Genomic DNA, 22,533 nt, shown 5'->3' with positions numbered 1-22,533 from the left:
GTAGTCTGTCTGAGGCTGCAGTTTGGAGCTGAAGTGGATAGAGGAATGACTGAGCTCTGGAGATTCCACTGATCAGAGCCCTTCCCACAAGGTCTTGAGAGGCCTCTGAGTCACCCAGTTGTCTACCAGACGTCATTAAAGTCCCAGTTGAATTTTTATTAGGTGTATATGGGGGTAGGTAGTCCAGTAGCTTCTAACTCACACCACCACCAGAGAGACTATAGAGGGGATGGGCCCAAGTGTCCACATGCTCCAATCTTACAAGGCCCTGAATAGAGTGCAGTGTCTGCTTTCCACTTAGACGCTGGTGAAGAATTGCATGCATATTTACTAAGTTAGCTTGGGCAGATGCTATGTGAATCTACAAATGTAAGCATGTCTATGTTTATTGTTTACTCAGCAACAGCTAATCATTACTCAGCACTTACTTCTTGCTAGCCACTATCCTAAGCACTTTACCTGTGTTGGGCCATTTAACTTCACAACAATACCGCAGCACCATTTTGCAATGGGAGTAGTAGGGTATCCAAGGCCATACAGCTGGGAAGTGGCAGAGCTATGGCAAACATCCAATTTCTCTTTCCAAAGGCCACGTGTTTACTCATATGCTTTCCTATCTACTGCATCCTATGAGTATATGTAGTGTTAAGTGTGAAATGTGCAAAAATAAAACAACAACCTGCAAACTCTAAAAAGAAGGAAAACACACACACACAGAGTAGCTGGAAAATATTACCTTAGGCTAGGGAAGTTAGCCTTTTAGAGATGTGCAGAAAACTTTGCTCTAATTTTCCTGGCACTTGTGAATTCTGAGACAAAAGGAATGACTAAAGGAAGCATTCTGAGGTTACTAAGATATTTACTGAACTACTCTTATCGAAAGGGATTCACTCTTTAATGGAGTCTGATCTTTGAGACCTGAGAGGAGTTTGTTATGTAGGTGTTTTTAGGAGAGATTTTAATAATGTTGTGGATCATGTCCTCAATAATAGTTTGACCAAAAGCAGAAACGTACACCCCCATGGACTGTTGCTAAAATACAAAGCAATGTTGTGAAACCACAGTTATGCAAAGGCATTTTGACAGAGTAGGTTTGTGGCTTTCTGTTCCTGCAACTTAGACAAGGGCTAGAGTTCAGGGAAGGGAAAGGGATAACTGATTATCATGTGGTGCTTTTGTCAGGAGCTTTATGAGCTCCTTTCACAGCGATGATGGTTGATGTTTACAGAAAAATGAACAAAGGTGTTGAATAGGCAATCAATTCTCAGAAGAGGAAATGCAAATGGCCAGTTGACTTAGGGAGAGATGATGACAATCAAAAGTGCAATTTAATTAAAATAAGTTGGTGTAATGTTTTCATCAGATTGGCAAAAATGAGATGGTGTGACAGTATCAGGCCTTTGGTGAGGCTATAAGGAAATAACCCTCTCATGCTCTAGAGGAAGTGTGCACAGACGTCTGGACTTGTGAGGACTAATAAAGGAGCTGCTAGTGAAAATGAACATGCTCATCTCTCATGAGCTAGGGATTTCTCTTTTTGGAGGACTGATATTCACTTCTAAGTAAACACTGGCACATGTGTGTGCCAAGAAGATACATGAAGATGGACATATAAAAGATGTTTAGTGCAACATTATTTTCAGCAGCAAAGAAGTAGAAATGATTTCAATGTCCATCTTTAAAAAAATGGATCAATATTATGTAGTTTATTCACACGATGAAATACTTTGCTACAGTTATAACGAGTTTGGTCTATTTTTTTGCTAAAAATATAAATATGTGCATTAATACATGCAGTATAATACTGTTTACTTAAGATGTGCTTACATATTGTTTATGGATGCTTATACATATATACTCACGCATACAACATATAAAACTATAAACGATTGATCAATGGATGTACTCCAAACTCTTCCTAGTGTGAAGGGAATGAGACTTTGTGTAGGGATTAGAGTAGGCTTTGACTGTATCTGTAATATTTTCTGTATTATTAATAGTAACAAAATGGCTAAATGGAAATAAAATTCCAATCTTGGCAGTTGTTGACCCTCACAGTAGGAATATTGGTGCTTGTCCCAGTAGACTTTGTACTATTCTATGTCTTTTAAATTTAATTAAATTAAAGACCTAACCCAACAGTAAGTGCCAGAGGGCATGTGAGCTGTGTTGTGTATTGGAGAGTGATACTCATACTTTCAATGCTGCATGTGTTTGGCCACTCTCAAATTTTCTTAGGAATGTCTCAGGACCTGCTTGTCCTCAAGTCCTAAAGAAGCACCTCCCCACTCCCACACAGACAATGGTGCTCCCACAGGTGTCTGGAGGAAAGGCCAGCCTTTTCCACAATATGTTTTAATGTCCCAGGGAGCTTGAGGCCACAGTCCCAGACCAAGCATCTGGAAGAGGGGACCATCATCATGAATCTCCCATGAGCATCTCTATCTCAAAAGCACATTTCCATGGCATTGTAGAACATTGAATCTTCAGCAGACTGTAACCTCTTGGATTTGTCATGTCAAGATATTTGAAAATACGTCCATTCCTTTTCCTAAATTTCAGGAGAGGTGTTAATCTGTATGTACTTTTAAAATGGTGGTATTTACACTGGACTTTTCTTTCTGTTTAGAATTGGTGATATATCTTAGAATATAACCCTGTGATTCATTCATTAGGACAATTCTTTCATTTATTTGTTCACCCATTCACTTTCAACAGATGTTTATTATCTGTGGTTGGCCTCCAAGATTGCTGCTCCCTAGTATACATGCCCTATATAATCTTCTTCCCTTGAGTATGCTGGCACTTGTGTATATGATGATATTTTACTCCCAGATAGAGTAAAAGTGAAGTGATTTTGAAGATGTAATGAGATCTCCACTCAGTTAACTCTGAGTTAATCAAGAGATTATCTGGGTGGGCCTGACCTAATCAGGTGAACCTTTTTAAAAAGTGGGTTCAGGCTTTCCCTGGAAGGAAAGAAATTCAAAACTGAAGAAACACTCTCTTTCTGGCTTTGAAGATGCAAACAGCCATGCTGTGGAGAGGGCCTTGTGGCAGGGAGTTGCGAGCAGCCTCTAGGAGTGGAGGGCCTCAGTCCTAGGACCTCAAACAAATGAATTCTGCCAATAATCACCTGAGCTTGGAAGAGGACTCTGAACCTCAAATAGGATGCCAGCTCTGGCAGACACCTGGATTATAGCCTGGTGAGACCCTGAGCTCAGGATCCACCTAAGCTGGGCCTGGACTCCTGATCCATGGAAACTGAGATGATAAGTCTGCATTCTTTTAAGCCTACTAAATTTGTTATGCAGTAATAGAAAATGAATACAATATCTAAGTGTCAGTTACTGAGAACGCAGAATGAATACAACACCATTCTTGCTGCAAAGACACGATCTGGTAGGAAGAGACAAATGTTTAAAAGACACAATTTAGAGTGAAGAGAGTTATCCTGGAAATTTGAATCAGGGTGTGCTCCTGGTTAACCATGGCAGATTGAACACACTGCTGCCCAAACCCTGCAGAATGCCCGTAGAAGAATCCAAGGACATCAGCCCATAAAGGTGAAGATAATGTGAAGGGGGCGCGGGGTGTGCGGGGAAACAGCGCTGTTCTTCCCTCTGGACTTATTGGCTGGGTGGTGTAAACCCGGCATTTTCTGTGGCTGTGATTTCCTTCTCCATTGACTACATGGAGGAAGCCTGTTGCCAGTAGGAGAAAATGAGGTCAACAAACATCGAAATAGAGCAGAGAGGTGAAAAGAGATTCCCGAGGATGCTTTAATGCCCTGGCTCCAGTTGGGCCTGAGGCTAACTTGATTCTCATCCTTCCCAGTTAAGCAAACCAGTAAACCTTAGGGATAAATCATGGATTACTTCCAATCTAAGTGTCCTGATTTATTAATACAGATATACTGCCCAGTTAGCACAGTAAAATAAGTTCTCAATAAACGTTATTTACTCTTGTCATTACTAAACTGATTATTCATACAAACAAAGCATTGTGATATCTTTAAGGGTGGCCACCTGATTTGGGGTGCTTATTAGAGAAGATGACTTTTGTCTGTTGAAAGACAGCATTGCAATACAAACAGTTAACTCGTATCATTCTGATATCTCAGGTGAGGCTTCAGCAGGCAGGATGAGATCTCTGGCTTGCTTATGATTTGTGGTCAACCCAAAAGGAGGCAAAGCACTGAGTTTCATTGAAATGATCACCTGATGTGCTTCTGGATGCAAAGAGCCCCAAGGAAACAATCCGCGCATGGGTGGTAGTGTTGCAGTGGGTAGCGTCAGACATGAGCAGACAGTGGGGACTCCTGCCAACGAAATGTTGTAGGACAAAGTTGGGAGACACCTAACAGAGTGAGTTCAGGAAAGTTCTTTGTTAAAAGGTGATCACCTGGCTCAGTAGGACTAGTGTCCAGGAAAGTCTGAGCCCTGGACAAAGAAAGCAGCCACCTTTTAAGCAGTCAGTGGCCGGGAGCTACATGAGGCAGGAAGCATACTTACAGAAGCGAGAACAAAGGCAGTTGATCAATCTTTTACATTTATCTGCACTACGTGTTCGACATCCCTTGGAAGCCATGTTTCTGCATCAACCTTGTAATTTTGCAGCTGCACTAGGGAGGTGACGCAGGAACTCACTGAGCCTCAAGGAATGTGAAACTAGCAAATACAGATAAGGCTTGCTGAGCACAGAAGGAAAAACAGGCAGTTAGTATTCTTCTTTAATTTACACTATTGGGGAGCTACACTACACTTAGCTTTTGAAGGAAAAAGTAAAAATTTTTGGTTGTCTTTGATTATACTTGTAAAATTCATGAATTCTTTCTTCAACACAACCCCCAGGAATGCCAGGCGACCATCAGGTGATGGTCAGGTGGCTGTTAGTTGTCTCTCTAAAATAATAATTGGTCACAGCTGGCACCAAGGAAAGAGAGTCTCCCAATAGAAAAAATCTGAAACTGGTGGTCAGCAGCTTCCCCATGAAATGTCAGGAGTTGGGTGAGTGGGCTCAAGGATGCGCACTAAAAGACAAAATTGAGCATTCAATTTTGTAAGGTAAGGGAAGAACCTTGAGTGAGCATGTGCACAATGCCAGTAAAGACACTGCGCATGCTCCCCTCCCAAGCACTAGCAGGCCACTACTGCGCATGCGGACAGCCCACCCCAAGGGAAGAAAGGGAAGAATGGGGGAGAAGTAACGCAAGACACCGGAAGCACGACAACGTGTAAAACCCCAAGTCAGAGGTCAAATGGCGCACTCGATCTCTCAAGTCGCCTGCTTGCCCCTCTACTAAATATATTTTACGTTCTTCCATTCCTGCTTTAAAGCTTTTCAGTAAACTTTCATGCCTGCACTAAAAGTTGCCTCAGTCTCTCCTTCTGTCTTGTGCCCCTCTGCCAAATTCTTCTGAGGAGGCAAGTATTGAGGTTGCTGCAGACACGTGATGATTCGCTGCTGGTAACATACTTTGGTACCACCTAACTCGGATACATTTGGCTAACAGTAGCTGTAGAATAGGTACCTGTAGCCCTGTCAGCCTCAGGGCCTCAGCTAGCAGCGGCTCGCCATGCCCCTCAGGTCTCTAACACACATGTTCACCTCTTTTTCCAGAAAGGGAGATGCCATGTGCTGGCCCAGCACTCCAATAGGGGCCTGACCTCTAGGAATGGGACACTGGAGGAAGCCTAGACATTTGAACAAATCAAGTCATCCAGATCCATGGTCAGCTCCTGCCCCGACTTGGCCTTCCTCCTGCTGGGCTGGCCCACGGACCTCGGGAACCTGCCCTGGCTGTGGGTGACCTGCAGGTACTGGTCAGCACTGCTGTTCTGCTGGTCACTGCTGGATGCTGCCGACACAGAGTCAGATTCCGTGAGGGATGGCTCAAACCTGGGCTTCCCTCTGGGCTTCAGAGGGGGCTGTGGGTATTGGAAATTCCGGGATCGTGGCTTTTTGGGCACATAGGCTGGCCTCTCAAGGTGACCCTCAAAATCTTCCTTCCACGACTTGTAGTGCACCCTCCCCTGGTGCTTGGGAGCCAGGTTCTGACTTTCGGACCTCTCCCCAATATAAAAATGAGGAGCCCGAGGGAGGTCTATCAGAGAGCGTGGGGGAAGAGACTGTTTGATCCAATCTCTCCTTGGCGTCTCCTCCTCTTCTTCACTCAGCTGTGGGGAGGGAGGCTGGCGGGGGACCCGGGATGCATATTGTCGCATGTTCCTAGGGTACAGCTCCACAATGTCACCTGAAGCATCTATCTTGAAATGTCTTTCTGGCCAGACATTTAGATGTTTTTTCTTGTAAGAGTCACGTTCATTAATGACATAGTATCTGGGGGTGTGGGGCTTGGGACCCTGTGTCACCAAAGTCGAGGCCTCTGGTCCACGGTGAGGTGGGTTCATTTGCTGAAAGTCTTTTCGGAAAAGAGGTTCTGAGTGTACATCTTCGATGTGCTTTGTAAATGTCATAGGTGTGCGCAATCTGTTCCTGTGAAGGTCGCTGGTGCTTGCACACAGACCATGCAGATACCTGTAAGACAGGGGTGGTTAAGCAGCTGTGGCTTTGGTGGTCTCAGAGCCCCACACCTGAGGACTGTGACCTGTCAGTGGTTCTCTGAGCATTTTCACTGAGGCTGGTTCCAACTGGATAGTGGGTGTTCTGTGGATTGTGAGCACAGAGACATTTGGGGGACTGGGCTAAACAGTTTTGTTTACTGCTGGCATTTTCAGAACCTTAAATCAGTGATGTACATGTGAGTCTCTATGAAGAGTGCAGAGCAAGGGGTACTGTGCTAGTGTATTTCATCACAGAGCCCTCTGTGTCAGGAGGCACATAATGGGACTAGTGTCTCTGAAGCACATGCTAGGAACACAGTTTCTCATCCTTTCTGCTAAGCAGCTGTCTGACTTCTCAAGCACTTCTCTGAGTTTCCATGGGTGGCTAGAGGGGAGTTGTACATATTAAACAGTTCTTCCCTGGCCAGGTACAGTGGTTCACACTTGCAATCCCAGAACTTTGGGAGGCCAAGGCAGGTGGATCACTTAAGGTCAGGAGTTTGAGACCAGCCTGGTCAAGATGGTGAAACCCGGTCTCTATTGAAAATACAAAAAATAGCTGGGTGTGGTGGCAGGTGCCTATAATCCCAGCTACTTGGGAGGCTGAGGCAGGAGAATTGCTTGAACCTGGGAGGTGGAGGTTGCAGTGAGCCGAGATTGCACCACTGCACTCTAGCCTGGGTGACAAGAGCGAAACTCTCTCTCAAAACAAAAAAAAAAAAAAAAAAGAAGTTCTTCCTGATAAAGACTTGATCTGTATGGTGGCTGTGGCTTGACCACTAGTGACCTCCCAAGGAGTGTTTGAACCCTTTCTCCTTGTCAAGACCCCATAGAGACATGCAGACAACTCCTTATATAAGAAGACTTCAAGTTCTTTGCTAACTTAGTCATTATCTTTAAAAAAGAGAGCCCCTGTATTTTATCTATATTGCTTTCGCTGTGCTACATTCAGATCAAATGAGTTTGGGCCACTGCAGGTCTATCCCCTTCATCTTTCCAGGGGTCCTACCTCCATTAAAGTAGGAAGGGATCTACTGCTTTCCTTGACCCCATGTAATACATAAATGGCCTTGCCAATAACTTGACCAGACTAGAGCTAAAATATGGAAGATCTTGCCAATAATACGACCAGTGTGGAACTAAAAAATAAACAGTTATTTTCTTAGCCTAGACAAATGTTTATCCTAGGTTGACTAGAAGGTTTGCTTACAAGTTAAATGGCAGATAACCTAGGAGGAAGAATTTGTCCTGTTTAATAAACTTTGACACCCCCAGCCCGCCTCCATTTCTTCTCAGTACCAGCTGTCACAGTCTCCTGACCCCATGTCTTCTGGGAGAATTAGAATTTAATGGCCTTGGCCTCCTGAAGCTGCTGAGGACTTCAAATCTCTCAGTTTCCAGGTTTTCATCTGTGCTGCAGTGGAGCCTCACCTGTTAGTTTCACGCTCTAGCCTGGATTTGGAGACCCCAGGGAGAGGTGAGCTAGGAGCCCTGTCCCCTGGCCTGGGGCTCTGGGGCATGGACTGTGCGACTGTCTCTATCCTGCCACCCTTGCTGCTCCCTGAGTCAAAATGGACCATGTTGCCGTTGTTTTGGGGTGTGCCCAAGTGCGCTGAGGACAGCTGGCTGGTAAGATCACTGTTGTTTGGAAGCTTCTTGGTGCTTTCTTCCTGGGTCTGGATTCGGGCTGCAGGGAGAGGGAGGCATTGTGAGAAGACAGGTATCACTGAGCAGGTGACACCTTCAGGTGAGGTGAGTTTCAAGAGTTTTATGACATCCAAGAGTTGGTCCACAAACAATTGAGTTCACTTACAAATACACCTAACCAGTGGGCAACAAACATTCTGTAATTCAAATGATTTCATCCCTGAAAGTTGGAGCTGGGAGTGTAGGAGGAATCAAGTGAACACAGGGCTTTATAGTGCTCCATCTGATGCTCCCATGAGGCAAAGCAAGTACTTAACAGATTTGGGCCTCCAGTTCCTTATCTATTCAATGGAGATAATAAAGCTTACGCAACAATTACGATTCTTTGGAAACAGTTCACATGCATTCTGAAAAAAGATGTGGTCTTGAGTTGGAAAATGAACACTGGACAATGCTATTGTTATCCTGAAACAGTCTATGTGGGTTCTGGCTTTTGAAGGTGACCTGAACTAAATTTAATTATGCTTAATGGGCAAATAAGTGATGACAATTAGAGAGGCGTTTTATGGCGTGAGCCACAGCCACTTTCAGTAATCATTAGCAATTGTAGGCTTCTCTCTGAAAAGCTGATGGAGCAAGCAAGCATAATCCTTAGGCCTTAGGGCTCTTGCTCAGGCATTTTTCTGGAGAGGAATAGGTCCCTTCCAATTAGTGAAGTATTGCAACAGCTGTGTGAGCTAGCCCCTAGAGCCCTTCTAGGTCCCTTTCTCATTCATGTACGCTGTGCCATGTTAATGGTGCCCAATAAGCCTTCTGGCTCACAGCACTCTGTTAGTGGTCCTGAGAAACAGATTCATTTCCTTCAAGCTGCCCTTGCCCACTTTCTTCCCTTCAGACCACAGCAGACTTCTGTGCCACATGCTTCCATTCTCCCTGCTCTGCAGGGACAGGACAGAACCTAAGGAGGCTCAGGGAAGGGACCTGAGAGGGAACATTGCAAGGAAGAGATGGGCCACGGAGAGAAAGTACACAAAAGTGAACCAAAGAGATTCTTTGGGTTTTCATCCACATGAATGTGCTGATTTTCCTCTCCTACTTCAATACTTCCTTCTGGTTTTACACATGTTTTGGGATTATTCATGGGCCTGGATATGATATAAAAATTGAAGATTTAGAACAACATTTATATCCCTAGACTTTATTTTATTGTGCCTAGTTACTTGTGAAAAACCACAGGTTATCAGGAATTTTTATTGGTAGTATACCGCAAACTACCTTAAATGGCTCTATTTTTAAATGCCCACTAACTGAGACAGCAGATCTCTGCATTTTAAAAAAAATATTAGGACAGGCACTTTGGGAGGCCAAGGTGGGTGGATCACGAGGTCAGGAGTTTGAGACCAGCCTGACCAACTATGGTGAAAATATAAAAATTAGCCGAGCATGATGGCATGCACCTGTAATGCCAGCTACTCAGGAGGCTGAGGCAAGAGAATCACTTGAACCCGGAAGATGGAGGTTGCAGTGAGCCGAGATCACGCCACTGCACTCCAGCCTGGGTGACAGAGCAAGACTCTGCCTCAAAACAAAACAAACAAAAAAAAGAAACAGAAATACTTACCTTCTACCATCTGGGCAACCTTTTTCTTATCCTCTGATCTTGCCTAAAATGCAAATGATATGCATGTTTGTTTTGGCTTTAGCAGGAAGTAGTAACAAATATTATTCCTGGGGGAAGAAAAAAAGATTTACATGCCATAGTTTTTACCTTGGACCATGACTGTACTACTATTGCCTCCTGTGGACAGTATGTTCTGGGCTTGGGCCTGTTATTAGAGTGAATAAATGCAGATACCTGAGAGCTTAAGTTTTATGCTTAGCCAATTTTATTTAGGGACAGCTAATTAATAGACCATATTTAGATTCTGCCCATAATAGTTTGCCTGAATCACAAAGAAAAAAATATAGATCAACAACACTGGAGATATATGGTTCCACCAAAGCAGCCTTTGTAACTCCAAATGAATTTCAAATTAGAAGCTAATTTGTATTTCTTTGCATGAATTGATGTTCGTGGGAGGTTTTTTTGTTTTTTGTTTTTTGTTTTTTTCCTGATAGAAGTGGAAGGAGTATTTTTGCATGGGTGAGGTTAGGGAGGCATCTGGGGTGCCAAATTTCAGGAGGCACTTATTTTCAGGGCTGTGAAAGGATAGAGTCAGCATTACACTTACAGAGCCTCCTTAAATGTGGTGCTTTGGGAGCCTCACTGGCCTCATCCCAGTCCTGGGATCCCTCCTGGGGGTCTGGAGGACCCAGGGCACTAAGGGAACACCTGGGGTATGTGGAGGAGGAGAAATTGTGGAAGTTTTGGGAATGTGTGTTTCCCTAGGACTGCTCTGAGAGAGGGGGTTTGAGTCCCGCGGAGAGAAGGTAATGACAGCCACAACGAAAGGATATGAAAGAGGTGAGGCTTTAGGGACAAACAGTGCTGCTGGGCTCAGATGCCCAAGTTGACAAGGATTGGGAAGGGGCCCTTTCTCTCCCTTGCCAATCTACCAGAGCTCTCAGAAGTGCCCGGCACACTGAGGGCTTGGTATGGTCACAGGAGGGCACTGAAAGGCTTGAGGCAGCAGCAAGGTCCCTTGAGGAGGAAGAAAAACAGGAGCAGGCTTCTTCCTAGCAAAGGTGAGCCATCCCTGGGTATTCTTAGAAATAACTCTTGGACATCTGGGGATTGGTGGCCTTGCACCATAGGGGGTGGTCAAGAGTCACAGAACCTTGAAGATGTGACCTCACTTGTATTCCCACGCTGGTGGGATATCAGTCATGTGGTTGACACACACACTCATAATAGCAAAGTTCATTAAATACTTGCGTTTTGGATCTGCATTTTGAGCTGGTGGTTGCTGAGCTTTAGCGACCGTGCGATGCTCTGGAGATAATAGATGAGCATGCTGGGACAGAACAACACAGGACAGTGAGTGAACTGCAACTCGCTTTTCTGCTTTTCAGACCACATTGCCTGCAGATAGTTGGCAGGAATGAGAGGCTCCCAGGCCAGATGTGGGCTACCCACTGACCCTCCACTAAGGACAAAATGTATCAGCAAATTCTCAAGTCAGTGAGCGCTGGGAAGGGGCCGCTTTTGTTTTCTTTTCCTGGCTTTCCACAGCACCCTCATTGACCTGGAATTCTGCGCTACTGATAGCAATAGGGAAGACCTGAAAATGGGGGATAAGTTTTGCAGTCTATCAAGCTAAGAGTACAGGATCCACTCACTTTTATTTTTTTCCTTTAAACCAAAACAAGCCAAAGCTACTCAGCTGAGTTGTGAAATTCCTTTTCAGGATTATTTAAATTTCTGGAAAATGAGATGATGATAATAATGGCATTCAGTCCCATTCTAGTGATCACAGTAATTGACCAAATGGTGTTGATGGATCAATAATCACCTCGACAGCAATGGAGTGCTCCCTCACGGCCCCTCGCTGAGACCCAGTGGCTGTGTCTCCATGGCACAGTGCCTCATGTGACTCTGGTGTGTGACTCAGAGTCCCTGTTGAGATCATCAGGCTCTAAGCCTAAGTGATTTTTGAATGAACTAATAAATTTTAAATAATTATTGGAAAGCAGCGTTTTCTTGTTGGCCAAACACACAGAAGTCCCTCCAAAGCTGGCAGGTGTGGTACTCACAAAAGCAGGAGTACCCCGGGCAGGATGACCACGGGGCTACTGATGTGCCCGACCACGGAGCCAAACCACACGGGAAAGTCTTTCTCAATCGTTTCTGACACAATGTCATAAATTTTCTCTTGTCCACTGTGAGAAAGAAAAACATAACTCCAGATTTTATTGCTCTTGGCAGAAAGATGCTGCAAGACATCAGAAAATGGCTGGATGCCTGGAAGCCAATTCATAACATTCCTCAAATGATTTCATATCTAATTAATATGGAGGATGGAAGATGGGGTCATTAATCACATTGCATATATGTGTGTGTTCTAATCATGTACACTAAGGTAGACTAAATATTACATACATGTGTCAAAGCTGACTTGAATGCTAGATGAAGATGCTAGAGGGTTTTGCTTGAATACAGCTGGATAATATAGAAAAAAAAAGTGCTGTGCACTGTGTTTTAATAAAACCATTTTGTGTTTTGACCAGGTAGAATGTCCTCTAGCACAGAGTCATGCTGTTTTTCACTTTAAAAGGATTGTATTTTTTAAAAGGATTGTATTTTTTAACATGAGCACAGAGATGATTATACTAAAGGTAGCCTGCTATTTAAGGAAAGAGAACTGGTCTTGAATTTAAAACATGTGGGTTTGCAATCTTTCTATCCTGTTTACCTGCTCTGTCAGCCGGGAGGACAATTCAGTTCGATATGATTTAATTCCCCTATAGCTGTCAGTCATTTTGGGCAGAGCTGGGAATGAAACTTACCTGAATGGCCCACAGTTTAGAGATGGCTTGTATCGGACAATAGCAAAAATAGTTGGCAGCATGCACAGAAACAGCATGAACAGGAGCATTGACAAGTAGAAGTTGTTGGATCTGCAGATAAATCAAATGCCATGCATTCAGTTCACTCCATAGCCAGTTGCCAGGGTTGCATATGCCCAAAGAGCTGCCACAAAAACAGTTGCCCTGACTCTTTGCAAACTAAAAATCCTCCTCTCAGGGTTACCTATGAATGTATCTGTCATAGGATCACATGCAGCTTAGAAACCTAGAAATCAGTATTCAAAGGAACTTCAGACATCTCCCACCCAACCTGTTGATCTAATAAACATTTGCTGAGCACCTGTTCACCTCAAACCATGAGAGTGGTGAACTCACCCTGGCACCCAGGAGTTCCACACAGTAAACTCAATTTATGGAAAAATCTTAGAAGCATTGCCCATCCATCTGGGTCCTTACCTAATGGTTCCCTCTGCTATTCCCAGGCTTGAACTTGTCTCTTATGTCTCGGGATGGTTTGGCTCTTTTGTTTATGATTCCTGACTCTCTCACTTGGGTGTGATTTGCACTCAACTTCTCTGCACGTGGCTGCCCAGGGTATGTGTTCTGTCTGATTAAGTCCTGGTCCCTGAGCCCTAAGCTAGTGTCAGGGAGTTTGGATGCCCAGGGCTCCCCTGAGGGCAGCTTAGACCTGTTTGGTGTGCCAGGCTCTGTACACAGTTCAGAAAAGAGAATGAGGGGTCAATTTAGTTACTTTCAGCTAGTACTCTCTGTTGGTCTGTTTCTCTGTCTCTCTCTCATGAAAAAGACTCGACTAGAAGAGAATAGAAAATTTCAGAGAGCACAGAATGTAGTAAGAAAGTGGTAAGTTGTGAAACTTCGTTCTCTTTCTCTATCCACAGACACACATACATACATATAATAAATATATATACATATATACAACATATATAAATATATCAAAACATATATCTCTGAATGTATTAACATATGTGTGCTGTCACCAGATAAAATGTAAATGCATTGTCAAGTAGGTCATGAGCAAAAAGTTTGAAAGCCACTGATACAGACATACATAACCATTATGTCCAAGTAAAATAACTGAATCAAAGTATTTAGAATGTGGTATGAATTCACCAAAATGACTAAAATTAAAACAGATAAAAGAATAAGTGTTGGCAAGATTATAGAACAATTGGAACTCTCATATAATGCTGCTAGATATGTAAACTGGGGTGATCATTTTAGAAAACCTTTTGGTGCTATTTGCTAAAGGTGAACATACGCATGCCCTGTGGCCCAGCAATTGCATTCCTAGGTATATATGCAACAAAGACACTTAGGATGTCCAAGACAGCATTACTCATTATGGCTAACAGCTGGAAGCAACCTACATGCCCATCAACAGGAGCCAAGGATAAAGAAATTGGGGTGTATTTCCTCAGTGAGGTGAATCTTACAAACACAATGTTGAGTGGAAGCAGTTGGGCACAAAGGAGCACATACCGTGTGTGTGTGATCACGTTTGCATCAAGTAAAAGCTAGGCAAGCCTAATTATGCCATTAGAAGTTGGCAGTGATTAGAATCGCATGCAAGTGGGCATGCTCTGAGTACCATTTGTGTTTTTTTTTTTGGATCTGAGTGCCTTGTGTTCAGTTTTTGAAAACTCATCAGGCTGAACATTTATGATTTGTATACTTTAAAGGATTATTAAACTTTGGCAATAAGTTTTAAAAGTGTCATGAGTTCAAGAGGAGTGAGGATTCATTGAAAGAGTAAGGCATTGGAAATGGCTCTTGGAGGAGATAAAATTGGAGGACAGGCAGGATTTTGACAGGAAGAGAGTTGGGGGGACTTCTTGCTAGAGGACCCCTGGGTAAGGCAGGCATGGATTATATATATATATATATATAGATATATATAGATATCTGCACGATCAGATCTTATTCTTACTCACCTTGAGGCTCGAAATACTTGCTGGTGGGGCACATTGCAGGTCAGCACAGCCCAGCTCCTCAGGTACATGAGCCCAATGAGTTTGAGAACGTTGAATGCTGGGAGACATGGGGAGAAGAAGGCCCCCATCCTGGAACCATGAGGAAGGTCAGTTTGCATCTGTTCTCTTCCAGCCTATCTCCCAGGACTATGGAAGCCCCATGTAGGAACATGGTTCTAAGACTTTGGGGCTTACACCCTATGCTTAAAGAACTGGAAAAGCCCCTGAAGTCCCGAGACCACAACCCTCCACCTTCTAAAGATAAGACAAGTCACTGAAGGTGGGTGTTGATCCTATTTGAAAATATTCTCTTTGCAAAGGACAACTGTTTGTCTCTCTTTTCACAGTTGAGCAAAGGAAAATCCTCCTCTGGGAAGGAGGCAAATAATGGATAACTACTGTTTGGGGCCAGCTCCTGGTTTTGTTTATCTATGAGGAGGACTACGTTAATAAATTACTGACTTTCAGGTTTAATCAACATATGTTGAGCACCTAGTTTTGCTGGATATGGCATTAAGCATCCTCACACATTTCAGTTTGTTTACTCTTCTGCAATAGTGAGAGGAGAGGTAAATATCCAGTTGATAGACAACAAGGGTAGATATGGGGAAACCAAAGACATGTTGCTAAGCCAGACCTTGTATCATCCAAACCTGGGAGACTTGGGGAGTGAAATAACTGAGCCCATAGGCAAGAACCAGATGATCCCAGGAAAGCTGGGACTTATGGTCACCCTGAAAAAAAGTCAACTAGGCGACAAAACCCATGTCTTCAGACTTCAGTCTAAATCAGTTTATATTGGATATGCATTCAATCTGATACTTGTGGAATTTGGGTTTAGTGGTGTGAAAATAAGCGTAGACATAAGAATATGTTTCATAAGTAAAATGTTTCTAACAAGAAATGTTCAGTTGTCACTATGTTGGATGTTAGGCAAGACACTTAGCTTCTCTGCATTTCAGTTTTCTCATCTTTAAAAAGGGGAAGGTAATGGCAGTTACCTCATGGGTTTACTACAAGGATTAAATTAGTTACTATAGGTAGAAAAGTACTTGATATCTAGCACTATTAAATAAATGTCACATATTTATTTTTATTTATTTATTTGAGACGGAGTTTTTCTCTGTCACCCAGCTGGAGTGCAGTGGTATGATCTCGGCTCACTGCAAGCTCCACCTCCCGGGTTCATGTCATTCTCCTGCCGCAGCCTCCTGTGTAGCTGGGACTATAGGTACCCGCCACCACACCTGGCTAATTTTTTGTATTTTTTAGTAGAGACAGGGTTTCACCATGTTAGCCAGGATGGACTCGATCTCCTGACCTCGTGATCCACCCGCCTCGGCCTCCCAAAGCACTGGGATTACAGGTGTGAGCCACTGCACCTGGCCAATGTCACATATTATTTTTAATACTGTATTTGTAAAGATATTTTGCAAAATACAGTGGACTATAAGAACACAGAATTTGACAGGAGGCATATTACTTTATACCTCTCAATTGCCATGTATTTTACTGAATTATTATGAAGAGAGATAGTGTTTTCTGGATGTATGGAACGTCCCAGGTTCTTCTTTTTTGTTTGCTTGTGTTTTAACAAATAGCACTATTTCCGGTCCCACAGGTAAAACCAGAGATGGTGGGATCTTTTAAGGAGCTCTCCATTGTGGCCCACAGACACACGCATATGTGTGGGTGGGATCACAGGACCCCTCCAGCTCCTCAGTGTCTTCAAAGACAGGATTGCCATGGCCTGGGAGGTGCCATGGGTGAACAGACTTCCCTACTTCCTGCCTCCCCAAGGGTGGGCCTGCAGTCTGAGGGATGGCTGTGCTCCTGGGCCCAGTGTCTAAGTGAACATTAGAAGGAAAATGGAGGGAGGGTGGTGAGCGAGGACAGACTGGCCAAGGTCTCCTGCAGCCACTCCTGAAGTCCTCACTAAGGAGAAGCAGCCTCTCCTCCCAGCCTTACCCTAGTCCTCCCTAAGAGTATATTCTGCTAGTTTCTGTGCAGATTTTTTTTGGCTGTGACCAATAGTAGCTTAAACATGGATTATTTTCTTTTTAGTTTCTTCCTGCAAATTTCTTAGGAAACCATCAATAAAATTAATATACATGTGAAATAGTTCTCTTGGAAACATCCTTTCTTAATGCTCATAACTGTGTTTATTATGGCCGTGTCCCATCCAGACTAAGTAAATTAAAATCTTAGCCCAGATGAGATGTAAGCAAAGGCAAGAAGAAACTTTGATACCTACCAAATCATTCCTTGGTTGTAGACTAAATGTAGCACATTCTCAGCTATTTTGAATTCTCCATATTCAGGCTACAGGAGAAAATAAACTTGTGCATTAAACAAGTTCCAAAGTTCTTTGCATGAACCCATTTATTACAGACACTTATATAGACTTCTTTGCTTTTATGAGCACTTAGAGATCAGTGCTTGTGGGGCCCTCCCAGCAAACGGTAAATGTTAAGAAGGGGTGGGGCTGGGCATTGTAGCTTGTGCTGTAACCCCAGCACTTCGGGAGGCTGAGGCAGGAGTTCAAGTCAGGAGTTCAAGGCCAACCTGGGCAACATAGTGAGACCTCGTCTCCACAAAAAAATTTTAAAACTAGCTGGGCATGGTGGCACATGCCTGTAGTTCCAGCTACTTGGGAGGCTGAGGCAGGAGGATCGCTTGAGCGAGACCCTGTCTCAAAAAACAAACAAAAAAAACAAGGAAGTAGCTTTCTGCACCTGTCTCCTCTTCCCACTTGTATTCTCTTTCCATGTGTGCTCCTCAGCTATGCTGGACTGTTTCCCAGCCTCAGCATGAGAAAGGATGGATTTGGCCATATAAACTTTCCCAACAGACACAGCATTTTACTTACAAACTTGTTTTCCAGATCCCAACACCAGTAGTCACTTAAGTACCGCACGAAAAGTCCTCGGAAGAAGTCTATGAGCAGAATGCTCGCCACGGTGAAGAGCATGTCAATGATGGAGAGCTTCAGCATCTCCTGAAACACAGGGTGTCCCTGGATGCCACCATGCCCCACCCTTCCCATGGTCACTCTTCCTTCGGGGTGCTCCTAATTTCTGTTCATTGCTGTGGGCCCCAGCCAGTGGGCCCCTCCAATGGCATCCTCATTTCTCATATTTGTAAGTTGCAGTGGGCAGAGGACTGGGCTTCTGGTACATAAACGGTGCTCAGTAAACATTGGGTAATTTGAATGCTGAGGCCAGCATCACATGAAACTAGGAAGGAATATAAGGTCTGTGGTTCTGAGCTGCTGGAGACTCGAGGCCGGTGACTCATTTCCATGGGCTAATACCTTGGGGTTGAGGTTTTCTGTACAACATGGTTAAGGGTACAGATTTTGGAGCAAATTCCTGGGCTCAGGACTTCATTGTGCTCTTTACTATCTGTGTCCTTGGGCAAGTACTTGACCACCTGTGCCTCAGTTTCCTCATCTGTGCCTATAAGGTTAACAATAATAGGACTCTTATGAGGACCAAGCATTTAGAACAGGACCCAGCACATGGTCAATATTGTCTGAGTCTTTGCACTGATTATTTTTCTTTTCTAATATTGAGACTTGGAAAATCATAAACCTCACTGAATTTTTCTTTCTTTTTCTATAAGATGGGGCAGGGACAGCTCAGAGAGTTGCAGGGGTTAAGTGATGAGATGGATATGACAGCACTTTGTAAGGGTAAAGAGAACCACCTGACCGACGTATGTCTCCCAGCACTGGTCTTGTGGACTCTGAGGGTAGAGGCTAGTCCTGTTCGTCTTTATGAGAGGCATGGTGTAACCTGAAATGCTGGTCTCTTCCAAGGCCCATGTGCTGTTTTTCCTGAGCCCCATTCCAGGCTGAGATGTGGACCATTTCTCTTCTTCAGGGGCTGTCCTGGTTGCAAAGGAGGTGGTAGAATCTATCCAATGACTTGTGTTATATTTGGTAGCCATTTCCTAGGGAGAGATAGAGGGAGGGAAGGAGGTGAGAAAGAAAAATGGTGGTCCACATATTTGTAAATGAGAATCCATCATGGACCCCAAGGGTGTCATTGCATTGCTTGGGAGTAATCATTCCTCCTCTTTCTCTTTCTAGACCACCACTTGACTAGAGTTGGCCCCAATAAGGGAACACAGTGGTGTAATAGATAGTGTTTATTCATCCCTAGTAAGGGTCAGAAACTGTTTTAGGTAACACATGTTAACTCTACTTATCCTCAGAAGAGCTTTAGATAAGGATTATTACCCCATGTTCAGATGAGATTGAAACTCAGTGAGTTGAAGCCTAATGCTCAAGGTCACGCTGCTAGTAAGTGTCAGGTAAAGACCCAGGTCTGTGTAACCTCAAAGCCCCAATGCAGAAAAATGACTCTCTGTGGCTTCATCTGCCTATAAACCTTGAAATTTGATGTTAGTGTGATATGCCTTGGGCAAACAACCCTAAAAGAGCACCCCCTCTCCTCCTCCCTTTCCTCCACCATTCAGGATATCCTAATAGGTGGGACAGGTTGAAAGTGGACACCAGGCTGGGTGTGATGCCTCATACCTATAATCCCAGCACTTTGGGAGACCAAGGCAGTGGAATCGCTTGAGTCCAGGAGTCTGAGACCAGCCTGAGCAACGTGGTGAAACCCCATCTCTATAAAAAAATTTAAAAAAAAATAGCCAGATATGGTGGCATGCAGCTCTAGTCCCAGCTACTCTGGAGGCTGAGATGGGAGTATCACTTGAGCCCAGGGAGGTTGAGGCTGCAGTGAGCAGTGCTTGTGCCACTGCACTCCAGCCTAGGCAGCAAAGCGAGACCCTGTCTCAAGAAAGAAAAAAAAAAACATCAAAGCTACCCTAGGCTGGGAGCAGATACTCCTGCTGGGCTGGGATAGTAAGTCCATTCTGAACTGTTCCCCATGAAATGATTATTCTGTCCTGACTTTCTAAGTGAGTCCCATGGCCTGCTGCTCTTCCTGTGATCGTTTGCAATAGCTGTTGATAGCCTTTTCCCGATGGGATTCAAAGAAATGGGGTAGTATGATATAAAGAGTCAAAAATTCTGGAGTTCTCATCCCAGCACCATCACTTACCAGCCATGCACTGTAGCCTGAATTTCTTTATCTGGGAAGCAAGGATAATTTTTCTCTCCTTACCTTGAGAAGACTCCAGCAAAGTCAAGTTTTGCACATGATTATGGAGTACAAGTACAATCAGTGATCCTGTCCACGATGATGACCCTGGTGTTGGGAGGAGGTAGCAGGGAGGGCAGAGGTGGGGCAGACAACTATCTGGAATGGACACTCACCTCAGTGCTCATGCTGTTCACTTTGTCCAGGAGAGCAATGATCAGGCTGTAGAGATTTCCCAGATACAGCACAAGGACCCTGAAAGCCACAAGCCCACCTTGAGAGACAAGACCATGACACACAAGTCCACAGTTCTAGAGCCCCCACATGGTTCTAGAGACTGCCATAGATGTATTAAGGCAGTGGCTGCCACATTTGGTTTCCTTTAGAGTCACCTCGTGGGCATTTTTAAAAAGACAGAATTCCAGAATCCACCCTTAGTAGGTCTGGAAGGGGTCTGAAAATCATTTTACAGCCTTTCCAGGTGATTCTGCTATAGCCTATCCTTGGATCTGTACTTTACAAACACTAGTGTAGCAGAAAGTGTGAGTTTAGGAAGTGGGGCCCTAACGTGTAGTTTATGAGTCATGCTTTCTGGTTTATGAATTGATTTCCCATGCATTATCTCACTTGATCCTCACAACAGCTCTGTAATAATCCCCACTTAAGGGACAAGTGTATTGAAGCACAGAGGGAGCTAAGTCACCAGCTCAAGTTCACACAATTAAAAAGCATCAGAATGCAATTTCAGGACCTCAGTGCTCTGCTTCTGAAATGCAGGCTGGGCCCCTCAGAAGCACTGAAGAGCTGTGGGTACAGCTACACCCTGTCAGCCACTGGGAGTGAATGGAATCTGCCAGCAACAGTCTGGATCAGCCAATGATCAAAGACTTGATGTCAGCTTCCCCAGTGCTGGAAGGTTTTGAAAACACATCATGGAATTTCCAGGATGCAGCCTTGGGTCTTACTGGAAACCTGTCTGGGAAAATGAAGTGAGAAAGGAAATGACAGGTTTATACACACTTCAGTGAGACAACACTTAGCTCTTGGAGAAAAATGAAACCAATTGATGGGAGAATCATGAAACCAATTGAGAAAGTTGATGGGAAAGCATCTTTATCTTGAGGAAAAGACTCCAAGTTGAAACCATCTCCCCCGGCCTTCCACATCTCCTCAAGTATAGAGTTGACCACCCGTGTGCAGGCAGTGGGAGAGAAACAGGAAAGTGGTGTCTCCAGGGGGTAGCATTGTAACTCACATCGGCTCTCCCTCTGAATTGAGAAGGGATTCCTGTGGGCACAATGCACTTACAGTACTGAGTACAAAGCAAGTCCCTCAGTGTGTATTCAGTAAGTGCTGGCCAAAGGAAGGATTGAATGAATGCATTTCCTCTCCTGCTGTCTCGGCATTACCATCACTCTGTGCCTTGGATAGAAGCTAATACAGTCTGCTGGTGAGTTAATGGAACTGAAATAATATGTCTTACGTTTACTACCAGAATTAGCCCTAATTTGTCTGGGGGAAGTCTCTGATGCCTCTGTTTCTCTAGTTTTGAACATGAATAATGAGGCCAATTTATATAATAGCATTGCCTTTAGACCAAATGCAATAATGGAATTGATTCCACCCAATACTTGCTAGTGAGGAAGGAGCTTCTCTCTTGCAGGTCAAAAGACATGTTGGGTGGAGTAGAAAGAACAAGGAATAGGAGCCAGGGAGCTGAGAGGCTCATCCCAGATCTACCCTGGGCCATGAAGGTTTGACCAACTCCATGCTTTTTCTAGTCACGTTTTCTCTCTTCGAAAGGACAGTTGAATTTCAGGAGTTGGAAATTACGGCTTTCAGGCCAAACCATACCCTTGCCTATTTTTGTCAGTAAAGTTGTATTGGAACATGACCACATCTGTTCATCACCATATGGTCTGTGGCTGCTTTCATGCTAGAACCTTAGAGTTGAGTAGTGGTGATAGAGACTTACCCACAAAACCACAAATATTTACTATCTAGTTCTTTTGGGGAGATGTTTGCCAATTCCTGAATGAGAGCAAATCTTCCCAAAGTGGTCTGTGGAAAATTAGTTCTGTAGAATGCTGTTAGGTGTTACAAAAGGAAACGGGGAGAAACCAGTGTAGACCAGGGTGAAGGTGGGAGCAGGTAAGAAGGGCTCTCACTGCTTCCCTCTGCCACATTCAGTTTAACAATGCCTCACCCAGCCCTACTACAGTAGCTGAATTTGTAGATGAAGAGACCATACTCCAGGAAGGACAGGCAGATTTTTCAGGAAAATACTGATAAAGCCAGTGCTCAAAATGAGTGTGGCTGTTCCGACTCCCACAGAAGGTGTTCCAGGACATTCCCTTGGGTGCACGAATCTTCCTCAACCACCTGCTGTCACAGCCACTGACCGTCCTGGCAAAGCTTCCAGGCATATCCACAAGGAGCTCTTTGAGTCTATACTTTGGGGGAACTGTTCACAAAGTATTGACTGTTCTTCTTGCATCTGGAAGAGCAACATGGGTCCCTCTCACCACTCAGAGTTAAACCACGGAGAAAACAGAACAGTGAGGAAAACCAAACACACTGCCAGTCCTCCTCTTGGTTTCCTTTTGTTCATTTGTTTGTTTGTTTGTTTTGGAGTTTCGCTTTTGTTGCCCAGGCTGGAGTGCAGTGGCATGATCTCGGCTCACCGCAACCTCTGCCTTCCAGGTTCAAGCAATTCTCTTGCCTCAGCCTCCTGAGTAGCTGGGA

The 22,533-nt window shown here is 44.2% G+C and overlaps 1 protein-coding gene and 1 long non-coding RNA gene across 2 annotated transcripts in view; one reads left to right on the top strand and one right to left on the bottom strand.

Moving 5' to 3' along the window:
* Positions 1–22,533, top strand: part of LOC105509213 — a 114,765-nt gene that overhangs the window by 2,229 nt on the left and 90,003 nt on the right. The window contains exons 2-3 of the long non-coding RNA XR_001001403.1: positions 5,623–5,819; positions 14,808–14,954. This is a non-coding gene — a long non-coding RNA (uncharacterized LOC105509213). The remainder of the gene's footprint in view (positions 1–5,622; positions 5,820–14,807; positions 14,955–22,533) is intronic.
* The window catches only part of TMC3 (transmembrane channel-like 3), a 41,000-nt gene continuing 23,956 nt past the window's right edge, over positions 5,490–22,533 (bottom strand). The window contains exons 12-22 of the mRNA XM_011938357.1: positions 19,965–20,043; positions 18,383–18,628; positions 17,544–17,672; positions 16,929–16,996; positions 14,636–14,764; positions 12,660–12,770; positions 11,907–12,032; positions 11,089–11,167; positions 9,835–9,877; positions 7,998–8,253; positions 5,490–6,540 (exon numbers count right to left, since the gene is read on the bottom strand). Of these exons, the coding sequence (XP_011793747.1) occupies positions 5,697–6,540; positions 7,998–8,253; positions 9,835–9,877; positions 11,089–11,167; positions 11,907–12,032; positions 12,660–12,770; positions 14,636–14,764; positions 16,929–16,996; positions 17,544–17,672; positions 18,383–18,628; positions 19,965–20,043 (2,110 nt within the window). The 3' untranslated portion in view covers positions 5,490–5,696. The remainder of the gene's footprint in view (positions 6,541–7,997; positions 8,254–9,834; positions 9,878–11,088; positions 11,168–11,906; positions 12,033–12,659; positions 12,771–14,635; positions 14,765–16,928; positions 16,997–17,543; positions 17,673–18,382; positions 18,629–19,964; positions 20,044–22,533) is intronic.

The sequence above is a fragment of the Colobus angolensis genome, unplaced genomic scaffold (genome assembly GCF_000951035.1).
Source record: "Colobus angolensis palliatus isolate OR3802 unplaced genomic scaffold, Cang.pa_1.0 Scaffold172, whole genome shotgun sequence".
Lineage (NCBI taxonomy): Eukaryota > Metazoa > Chordata > Mammalia > Primates > Cercopithecidae > Colobus > Colobus angolensis.
The sequence above is the reverse complement of the archived record's forward strand: the minus strand, read 5'-3'. Positions and strand labels throughout refer to the sequence as shown.